The sequence below is a fragment of the Corylus avellana genome, chromosome 2, assembly GCF_965113065.1.
Source record: "Corylus avellana chromosome 2, dhCorAvel1.hap1.2, whole genome shotgun sequence".
Lineage (NCBI taxonomy): Eukaryota > Viridiplantae > Streptophyta > Magnoliopsida > Fagales > Betulaceae > Corylus > Corylus avellana.
In genome coordinates, this window is record NC_142491.1 from 5,001 (window position 1) to 16,382 (window position 11,382).

Below are 11,382 nucleotides of genomic sequence, written 5' to 3' on the forward strand. Positions count from 1 at the left end.
GATAATTGTGGTGGCTGTTGGGTATTGGATTGTTGGATATGGTTTAGGTGTTTGGCTTGTGTCGGTTTTGCAGTAATGAGCGGGCTGATTGGAGGTATTTTGGTGATTTGATGATTAAACAATTAATGCATTAGTTTATATATATTAAGTGGTTAAGGGTTCAAGGGTTCAAGGGCCTTAGTAAATTAGGCTTAGTTTAATAAACACTCTAATTATATAAGGACCAAGTATTCTTTACTAACTTAAATAGGGAAACTATAAGTTTGGAATTCAAAGATTGAATTCCAAACTTATAGTTTCCCTATTTAAGTTAGTAAAGAGATTGAATTCCTTAGGTGTATATAATTAATAACCAAGATAACACAAAGTGTAAGAGTAATAGTAACCTTAGATGTTTTGGGCTAATGTAGTTAGTTAGAATAAGACCTTAATCAAGTTGGTTTATATAGGACTAAGGTGCTTAGCTAGTTTTAGGAAGTGAGAAATGCTACGTAAGAGTTTGCAGGTAGCTATATGTGTAATAGTGTTTAGAGTTTAGTAGCTTAATTGGGTCTAACGATGCAATTAATTGCAGGCACGTAACACGAGATTGGAGGCTTAGGACTGAATTTAGTCTTCCAATGTATAGTATGAGGTGAGTGAGAGTCCCTTGCGGTCTACTATAGGTAAGTATAATTACTTACCGAGAAATATACTACTTTTAAATGCTTTAAGGATTTAAATGTTTTATAAATGAAATGCTTATTGAAAAGAGAATGGATTTAAAGTGTTTTAAAGTGTGATATTAAATGTGATAGTTGAGCTCATTATTTTGTGAAGTAATATGACTATATGTATGTTTGATGACTTTACCTGTGTTATTAAATGTGTTGTGAAATGTGTTGAACAAATGTGTTATGAAATGATGTTGAATGTGGTATGTCTATGAAAACAAAGAATGTGTTGAGATAAACTAATTATAGGATCACCAATGAAGCAGAAAAATAGCAGAATAGAAAATAACAATCAGTCACACAAGACACCAAGATTTAAGTAGTTCGGCTTAACAAGCGTACATCCACTAGCGAAGACGATTCAGGAGAAATTCACTAACGAAAGGATGGAGCACAAAGAGTAGTACAAACAAAACTAGTCAAACCCGAAAGCCCCAATACACCCAAGCTCACAAACACACAAAAGAGAAATTAATCTCTTAATTCTCTAAGAGCTGCTGCCCTCTCACTTTTTTTTCTCTCATGAAGCCACTGCCTCACACGGAGCTGCTGCCAAGCTCTTTCTCACTTTTTTTCACACACAACACTGCAGCACACCATTTCACCAAAAAGACCGAATCTATATATAGTAGTAGGCCAAATGCTTCTCCATGAAGCAAAGTCAAAATCCTTCTTCTTGAAGAAAGCTGCTGCCCTCTCATAAATGCTACTCGGCCAAAGTGCTTCACAATTAAGGAAGCAAAATCCTTTCTCATGAAGAAAGCTGCATGTGAGACAAAAGAAGTGAGAAATTGGAAAAAAGTAAACAATAAAAGGATGGGGCTACCATGACTTGTGAAATACAAGGTCATTATCCAACAGAATGTGTATGTTTTGTGAAAATGGCATGATGTTGCATGTGGGTGATGATATGGAAATGTGATAATAATGTCTAAATGATTAAATGAGAATAATACATTAATAAATTGAGATGCGGTCCACAATGCTGTAAACTTATTGATGATGATATGTGATGTGGTTTCATCGTACGAGTGGATGCGGTTCACTGTGCGGAATGAAATGGTATAAAAGATTTAGGGATGTTGTCCCTACCAGCCATAAGCGTGTAAGTCAAAGGGATGCGGTCCCTTGTGTGAGGTTATAAAGGGATGGATCATGGAAATGAAATGTAAAGGAATGAAAATGAAATGGAATGGAAATGAAAAGGAATGAAATGTAAGTGAATGAAAATAAGAAAAAATGAAAATGGGAATGGAATGAATGAATGCGTGCATAACATATCTTTTATGGATTTATGTTAATGTTTTATGATGTGATTTTTGAGGGATTTCATGCTACATGTGTCAATATGTATATGTGACTGAATGGAACATAGCATATGTATACTGTGTTTATGTGTTTATCTGGTGTTTTCTCGCTTAAATATGCTCATATGCGTGTGTTTCGCTTGAGGCTGTGGAATGCATGTAATATATGTGCATAACTAGGGGTGGGCAAAAACCAGCCCAACAGGTTACCTTTTTTTTTTTTTCTTCCAGTGGGTACCCACCCCGCCTTGATCCCCCCCGCATAAGTATAAAAACTAAAAAACCCTAACCCTAATCTATTCAGCCCCTCTCTCTCTATTCTTCTACCGCCGTTCCCGTTTCTCTCCCTCTCGCTCTCTCTCGTCTCCCTTGGTCTCTCTCGTCTCTCTCTCTCTCTTTGGTGTGTTCTCTCTCTCCGCCTCTCATCTGCTTCTCTCTCTAGTCTACGCTACTGCTCCACCTCCTCAGACCATGGGCTGCTACGCCGCTCCCATCTCCACAGACCACAATCCTGTCGATCCAGGTTTTTTCCTCTCTCTCTAGACCTCTTTCATGAATCATTCTTTGGTTTTGTTTGTTTCTCGGGGTTATGCATTTGTAGGTTTGAATCGTTTGCTGTAGGGTTGTGTTTGTTTCTCGGGGTTCGGAGAGGATCTAACGAAAAGACGAAAATGGAGGAGAAGAAAGAGGAAAAGAAAGAAGAGAAGCTAATGGAGGAAAGAAATGAGGGGATCTGGAAAAGAACCTGCAAAACCCGCAACTATTCAACCCACCCCGCAATACCCGAACCCACCCAGATATCTTTCATTGTGCTCGGGTGGCGGGTTGGAATTTCCAAAACCAGCAACGTGCGGGGCGGGTGAGGAAAAGGCCGATACCCGCCCCACCCCGACCTGCGCCCAGCCCTATGCATAATTGAGTTATATGATATATTAAAATTATGTTATGACTTAGATGGTATTGTATGTACATGTTTCTAGTTGAGATACGAAATATGTAGATAATCTCACAGCTAAGATAATATGAATTAGATGGGCTTGTATGTGTATGTTTTCAAGCAGGTGATTGGAATGTGCCCATACACTTCCAGCTAAAATAGTAGCTGTTAATAAACTCTACGATGTTTACTTCAGCAACTACGAAATGCTTTAAACTTATTGTATAATAAAATGTGGCTGTTATTGTAAACTCTTGGTAGAAACTTAAAAGAACGGCTCATTGCTAAAATCAGTAAATTCTTATACTGCTGAGAAATGTGGACTCATGTATCCTCCTATGCTATTGTGGTGGTGGTGATTCCCAATGGCATAGACATTGTTGTTGATTGCATTGCAGGAAAAGTCGTCCTGTATCGTTGATCGAGTTCGTGCTTAGATGTCATCGAAGGAGTACTTCGAGTTGCTAGTTGTTGAGGCACTGACTTAAACTAAGCCAGTCTCTTCTTATGTTGTATTGATGCCTACTTGTACATAACAATTGCATTATCGATGTATTGTCATTGAATAATTATATAGAAGCTTTGGTTAGTTTTCTTGATATGTTTATAAGGTCAATTTTAATGTAAAGATTTATTACAGGTTTTCCGCTGCGTTGTTTTATAAAGGATATAGAGAAGTAGCATCGGGTGGTTTATTGAGAAAAATTTTCCACTTTCGCCCTTGAATTTAGAGTGGGGTGTTACAGATTGAATCGATATCAGAAATATAAAGATCAGTGAGAGTTAGGGAGAAAACTGAGATTATGTCATTGGATCCTCCCCCTTTCCAGGAAGCTGCGCGCTGCGACGTCTGCAAATGCAGCTTCAACACTTTCAGGCGTCGGGTAAGACTAAATTTCTGTTTTGATTGTTTAGTATTTCCGTTTCAAAAGCCGCTAGACATGCAATTCAATTGATAATTCCGAATCCCTTCAATACTTACCGAAACTATAACGCTTATAATGCGATTTTTTGAACAATGAATTCTATAGATTGATATCTAGATATCAAGATGTGTGCTTATGGCTGCTGTGGCACCCCCAAAAATTGTTCTCTAGAGTCGCCGACTCGACCGTAAGCCCATGAGATTTTCACAGTTTTCTTTATTACAACTCAATACTCACATAAGAGTTCCTATTATAGAATTAGCCATTTAGATCAACAAATTGATGCACATCTTGCCTACAAGAGTTGAACTCTTTAGATTTCTTATCAACTGTTGGGTGCAAAACATTGTATAGGAGACCTTGAAAAACTTGTCAATTTTAATGCTTTAGGGTTTCCAGTTTGTATAATACATTCAGTATTGATAAATGCACCTCATATTATTCGTGTTGCCTTTAGCCTTGAACTCTTGTTGTCTTTGTAAATTGAACATGTTAATATTGTTAGGTATATGGATTTCAGAATTTGGACTGACTTCATCTCTCTCTCTCTCTCTCTCTCTCTCTCTCTCCTCATTTGGCAGCACCACTGCCGATGTTGTGGGAGGACGTTGTGCCATGAGCACTCATCAAATCAAATGGTATGATTTTTTTTCGCTTTTCTTACTAATATTATTGTTTTAGTAGAAATATAACCAATAGCTAATAACAATTCTGTGCACAAATTCAGGCTTTACCACAACTTGGCATTCACTCGTTTGTTAGAGTTTGTGCTGACTGTTATAACGACTCCTCTCGGTAAATACTCTCTTTTGAACTTGATGTAATATTAATTAGAATTGCTGCTTTTTGTTAAAGAAATCTGAGTAGAAACGAAACACCATCTTTTTAAGATGAAAAATTTTGTAGAGTACATTGAGATGTGATAGCAGAGTGTTTTTCTAGTAATTGTACTTGTTTGAGTTAGGAAATAGCTTACTGAAGCATCATGGAGATGTTTGAGGTTGCTAGAAATCTAATATGGATCAATTCAAAGTTAAGATTGACCTGAAGAATATCTCAGAATTGTTAATGCAAATTTTCTTGATGTGGTGATTGAGCACAAAGATTTTGGGTCACTCTATGGGCAATGAATTAGGGTATGCTTCTTGTAGTAGATTTTACCGTTGTATTGGTGGGTGTAATGGAGATCATTGAACCTCACCAAAGATTGCCACGTTATTTGTTCCTCTTGATTCTGGGCGAGAACATTCTCTAAATTATTTTATTTTTTAAGGGGATGCTTTTGCATTCAACATGATCTGCTTGATAGGCTAATACCTCTGTTGTATGCACATGGATCCTTTTAAGTCAGGCTTGCTAAAATTATGATCCTATGTTTTCTGTTGGAGTGGAGAAGTGCTACACATCCCAAATTTTCTTCCTAAAAGTTGATTCCTAAATAATGTGCCACTATCTCATGAGATTTATTATTTTGAGAAATTTGTCACAAACTCATGAGATGGTAACACATCATTTGAGAACCAATTTTTTGAACAAAAATTTGGATTTTTAGCATTTTTCAAAGTAGAGAGGTCATTATACAGTGCTTACATCCTACAGATTTATGATCTTAATTGCGGAGAATATAGGGTTAACTTTAAAAGGAAGAAGTGTGTCCCATTGATGTGGAAATTTTGTCTCATCAGAGCTAAAACTTCATTTTAGAGCAATTTTTCCAAACCAGCATCTTCATTGTATATATTAAATGGTTACATCATTCAACACCTTTTCAAATATTTGAGTCTTCTGTTTGAGTTAACCCATTCTCTATTCAGTTCCAAACATTCTTGTTGACAAGGCTACTTTGCTTCTTTGCATCTTTGCATCCTAGAAGCAAAGTTGGATGCCTTTAGGTGGGAGGATGACTCTCTCTGGATCTATCCTTGGAAAAAGTTCTTGCACGCTACTGGTTTTGAGTTTCCAATTTCTGGTCATGAGAGCCAAAGACGTGCTTCAGGATCTTTGCTTGGTTAATGTAACCTAGTCTGAGGCTATGTTTTTGTGCATACACAATAGTGTAGACTAGTCCACATTATTGCATATAAACTCTTATTTTTCTATTTATTTATTTTGCATGACTTTGGATTTTTAGAATTTTGATTTAGTTTAGGTGTCATAGATATTTGCATGACTTTGGTTATCTACACATCTAAATTGAACCAAACTTCATCTTCTTCTTCTTCTTCTTCTTTAACTTGTAAAAAATTAAAAATAAAAGAACTTTGGTTCAATTTAGATGTGTAGATAATAAGGTACGGAGAAAGGTAGTAAACCTAGATTTGGAAACTGAAGGTTGAAGGTGGAGTGCTTTTCTAGGTTTTTAGTCCTGTACTGGAAAACAATAGCCCAGGCTACTGATTAAGTACTTCTTGCTTCTGTGATGGAGTGGCCTGACAAGCATTAAGTTTGCTATTTCACTGCAAAATGGTTCTGTTTCCAATTTGTTATTTCTAGAATTTTTGTGCCAAACCTGAAGAAATTGTAATTGCTGGGAAAGTTTATAAGGCATCCATCATCTTTCTTGTTTGTCTGATAATTAGTGTATTCTGGCCCTGCATCTTAATTCGAACAGGAACTTTATTAAAGTTTGCGTCTATCTTGTCGAATTTTGATTATGCCATTCCTGATTGTCACGCCCCTTCTCCTTATGCAATTGCATGGTACCTAATCTTTACTAACCCGATTGAATAGAGTTCATGGAACTCATCTCTCTCCATAGATCCTCTTTGATGTTTAAACTCAACTTCTCATTGCAAACTCTAAGTTTTGATCCCAGCCAGTCGTACTTTGAACATTTTTCTTAGCTTCCTAAATCTCTTGGCTAGATTACCCATATATTTCTTTGTTCACGCTTCCTGAAAGTCAAAGCTTGCATTTGCATGCTAGCTTGTATGGGATTTATTACTTTAAATATGCCTCAGCATGACAGCTTGTAAAGAAGCTTCTATTTCCTTTTAAAGCTTCAATGTAGGTACTTAAATTTTGAAATTTGTTTTGTCACAGATCTGGGAAAGTTGATCCACAAGCTTCTTTATATGGGGTTGATTGTGCAACAGATAGAGTTTCTAAATTAGACATAGGTACAGATATAAATTTGGAGGCTGGCCCAACTGCAGAGCATGACTCTGTGTCAATCATTTCAGAGTGCAAGTGCGGAATGCCTTTATGCATTTGTGAAGCTCCATCCCCTTCCACTCATGCACTTCCTCTGCAGGTATAAATTCTTTAATTTCATATTCATTTCCTATGTGGTCCATGCACCTTACAGATTTGTTTCCTTTTATTTGGCAGAGAAATACTACTTCAAACTTTACTCCTCAAATAAATCCAAAACCAAAGAAGACGGAAACTATTCCAAGGAATAGAGGTGCCACTTCTAACAACAAGTTGTGGTATGTTGCTTTTAAGGTCTAAATATCCAATCTCTGTTCTTCCTGACCTAGTGGATGCTTTTGAACTTTACTTTTAGTTTTATTATTATTTCTCTGTTAGGAGCATAAAATATAAAGTAGTGGTTCTCCACAATGTAGAGTTTGGACTCGAAAACTTTCTCCCCGCTACTATGATATTCTGGCCCACATTGACTGACACTAATTTCAGTCCAGAAAAATTTTGAATTACCAGAAGATGATAAAGATTACTTTGTAACTGTTCTCTCAGCTGGATGGTTCTTCATGTCCTTCGGGTATTCAGCTTTCCCATTTCTTTAGGGTACAAAAACTTTTCCTGCATGGAGGTGCATCACCCCTGTGATGTTTTGATTCTATTATAGTGACATTGTTCTTCTCTTTCCCTTTGTGCAAGAAAATAAAGTGATAAACACATCTCCATTAGACAATTATTATTTGTTTGACTTATCTATAAATCAGATACTTCTATATGCTGTAAGTTTGAGAAAGCGATCATGCTTTTTTCTTTTTTCTTTTTTAATGATGTGTAGATTATAAACTGGTGATTTTTAACACATTGCTATTATGTTCTCTTACACTGTATGTCATATTAATTGGTAGTTGTTTCGCAGTTCTGTTTTCAGTCTTGGTCAAGTGGCCAATGATGATCTGAATAAACCTCAGATGGATTATGAACCTAATGGGGAGGTACATATTCTGGATTATTTATTTAAAGTCCAAACGGGCAGAAGGATTTAGTTCCCATGGATTATTTACTTAATAGCACGTGCTGTCCTTAGGGATTAAGGGAAGCTATAAAGAATGGTGACACTGCCGCAGTCAAGAAGCTCCTGAGTGAGGTATTCAAAACAGTAGAATTTTTTTATTTTTTTTTATTTTTTATGAATAATTAATGTAACAGTAGAGTTTGAAAGTGCATTTATGCTTTATCACATTTGCAGGGTGTGGATGCAAATTACCGTGACAAGCAGGGATTATCTTTGCTACATTTGGTACTTCTCTCTCTCTCTCTCTCTCTCTCTCTCACACGCGCACACACACACACACTCAGGCATATGGAAACATTTGCAAGTGAACAAGGGTGTGTGCTTGTGTTTGTGTGTAATATTTGCTTAAAACTTTAGATACTAATATTACTTATCAAAAGCAATGTTTGATACTAATATCAGAAGTAATTGGGTACTGTAGGCGGCACTTTTTAATCAAACTGATATAGTTTTCACACTCATGGAATGTGGAGCAAGCATGGATTACAAGAATGCACAGGGTAATTGATCCTTGGTTCTCTTAGAATGTAAGTTTGATTGACTTGTTAACTAGTGGAGGTGATTATGAAAGGTATCCAAGGCATGGCTGGGGATATTCAGGTTAAACGATTCCTGTACATACTAGATTGTGCATGAAGGTGTTCGCCAGAGATGCTTTGAAAGGTGTCTGAAAGTTCAATGTGTGGTTTGGTTTGCCTTGTCAAAGCAATCTGGGTGGGCTAGTGGATTGAATTTTTCAGCTTGATTTGATAAAATCTCTCCAAAAAATTTGCCAAAATGTAGAAGACAAGCGGAAAAGTGATGAGGGATCAGTATTTTCATATATATATATATATATAACTTGCACCCACTTTGCACATGGGTGCTGGTCCCTTGTTCACTCATTTGAGAAGGTTGTGCATATCGGGGGTATGTAGATGATAAATAATAATGGTGTTACATTGAGGGCTAAAGTGGAATGTTCTCCTTTGTTTATTCCTTTTTCTTTTTTTTTTTAACTGTATGTTGGTGGATTGCTATTATTATTGTCATTGTTATTGTTGTTGTTATGGTTATTATTATTATTAATTGGTGGAATACTGGTAGTTACGAATTGTTTAAAGCAGCCGATGTAGCTGTCAATTCTAACTGCTTGCTTCTTCAGGAGAAACACCATTAGATTGTGCCCCCGCTACTTTGCAATACAAGATGCTAAAGAAGTTGGAAGAAGGTGCAGGTCTGCATGAGCGCATTTGAGAGTAATATATTCATTTTATCATCTAAGCTATGTGTTCAAGTTCTGTTACTCCTCAAGAAGACATTCGATAAACTGCTGGATGGCCTTGTACTAATATAATTATGGTATGCATGGTAGTAAACAAGGCTACAATTTTATAATGTTAAAGTTCACTTGTGCGGTGTATGATCGTCATTTGTAGCAAAAGGGTTTCGTATTAAGATATAAATTATCTTCTGTTAGCACAGATAAGATTGAAATGGAGGCCGACTCATGGTATGCATTTTATGCGCCACCATGTAATATATATTGTTGTATTTGGTGTTGCGGAAAGATATTAGGGCATTCACCTTTCCCTGTTTGTGAGTACATGCTGTAAATAACGCGGCATGGTGGGACAAGGGTCTATGATGGTTGGAGCGTTGATGAAAGATAATTTGTTTTTTCAGTGCTTTTCTTCTGTGCTTTTTAATGTTGATATTCGTTTAATTCGTTCAATAACGGTTCAAACACTGGTTAAGTTTACAAACTGACCTAGGCAAGGCAAGGGAAGCTTAACACTAGTATGATTTACTGATTATGCTTCGATTTGCTTTTGGAAGTTTCATTGGGCTTTTTAGTAATGTGTAAAAATGCTTCACTGTGACTTTGGAGATGGAAGATCGAAGTGACAATCTCCATGAATTGTAGAAGTTAATCTTGTAGTAACGATGAACTATACAACCTATGTTAAGAAATTGTAGAAAAGAGACCATTACCAAAGAAGGGCTATAAATAGAATATGAGATATTAAGCCGGCTCATCCATGATCCAATCAAGTCTTCATAGGATGTTTAGATGCTCAGTACTTGGAAAGATGAAGCTTTTATAATATGTATTTTTTGTAGTGTCGAAAATGGACTTGAGAAGAAGAAGTTTGTTGGATGGATTAGACAGCCTCACTGGCCCTCACAGGGGCTGCTGTTTTAACTGTAGATGGCAGATCGGGCTGAGGCAGTGGCATATTGAACTCTTGCAACTTGCAAGCAGTGGTGGTGTTAGGATTTTTATTGGGGGAGTCAAAAACAATTTTAATAAATAAACGTAAGCTTGAACAAAAATTATTAGGGGAGTCAAAAACAATTTTAATAAATAATCGGTTAACAAAGTATTTTTTGTAGATATTCTTTCTGGATTTCGTCTCTATTATCATTTAAGTAAGGATCTTTTAGCAGATTTGCTAAATTTAACTCGACACAAATTTGTTTAAAATTTGATTGAAATTCAGGGAATCATTGTTGTTGTCCCTAATCTCATGTAAATACAATTATATATATCATATAATTAAAATATTTAACAAACACTATATATATATATATATAGAGAGAGAGAGAGAGAGAGAGAGAGATATAAACATTTTAAATATAAAAAGTTTAATTACATATCTGAAACTATTTTTGGCAAATTTAGCTACATAAAACTCCCAACAATCCTTTTAAGTAAACTTTTTAGTTAAAATATCTTTTTTTTTTTTCTTCCTCCAGTTGTACTTGTAAAATAGCATTTTTCTCTACATATGCTACAATGAACTTTCAACATTGTAGGCCAGTAGCTGAATCAGGATCCCCAGCCATTGCTGGGGAATTGCTTATGGGTTTTTTTGTTAATCTGAACCGTTGGATTCATTCAATGGTCTAAATCTCACCACGTGTCCCAATTCAAAAGATATAATAAAATATTATATATTTTAAAAAATTAATATAAAATAAAATAATAAAAAATTAAAAAATTAATTTAATAATATGGGGTGGCTGGCCACCCCATTTTCCCCCATAGGGGGTGGCCAGCCACCCCAGCCCAGCCATGTGGGTGGCGCCACCCTCATGGCCCTAAGGGATGGTTCGGCCACCCCCTAGGCCAAACCCAAAAAAATTTGGTTTTGGGTTTGGCCCTAGGGGTGGCTCGGCCACACCCTAGGGCCATGGGGGTGGCTGGCGCCACCCCCAACCGGCCCTTGGGGGTGGCCGACCTTGGGGGTGGCTCGGCCACCCCCTAGGGCCAAACCCAAAAATATTTGGTTTTGGGTTT

General features: G+C 36.6%; 1 protein-coding gene across 8 annotated transcripts in view; it reads left to right on the forward strand.

Annotated features, from left to right (window-relative positions):
• Positions 1 to 9,632, forward strand: part of LOC132182662 (Ankyrin repeat family protein) — a 10,180-nt gene extending 548 nt beyond the window's left edge. Inside the window, exons 2-13 of one of the 8 annotated variants that reach the window (XM_088513271.1) lie at positions 575 to 665; positions 3,332 to 3,433; positions 3,598 to 3,841; positions 4,465 to 4,521; positions 4,611 to 4,678; positions 6,926 to 7,136; positions 7,214 to 7,314; positions 7,944 to 8,019; positions 8,112 to 8,171; positions 8,274 to 8,324; positions 8,521 to 8,599; positions 9,244 to 9,632. In XM_088513271.1, coding sequence (XP_088369397.1) covers positions 3,761 to 3,841; positions 4,465 to 4,521; positions 4,611 to 4,678; positions 6,926 to 7,136; positions 7,214 to 7,314; positions 7,944 to 8,019; positions 8,112 to 8,171; positions 8,274 to 8,324; positions 8,521 to 8,599; positions 9,244 to 9,335 — 876 coding nt within the window. In that variant the 5' untranslated portion in view covers positions 575 to 665; positions 3,332 to 3,433; positions 3,598 to 3,760 and the 3' untranslated portion in view covers positions 9,336 to 9,632. Of the gene's footprint in view, positions 1 to 574; positions 666 to 3,331; positions 3,451 to 3,597; positions 3,842 to 4,464; positions 4,522 to 4,610; positions 4,679 to 6,925; positions 7,137 to 7,213; positions 7,315 to 7,943; positions 8,020 to 8,111; positions 8,172 to 8,273; positions 8,325 to 8,520; positions 8,600 to 9,243 lie in introns of all 8 variants that reach the window. The other 7 variants (XM_088513272.1, XM_088513274.1, XM_088513275.1 and 4 more) reach the window with 7 other exon arrangements.
• Positions 9,633 to 11,382: the final 1,750 nt, after the last annotated feature.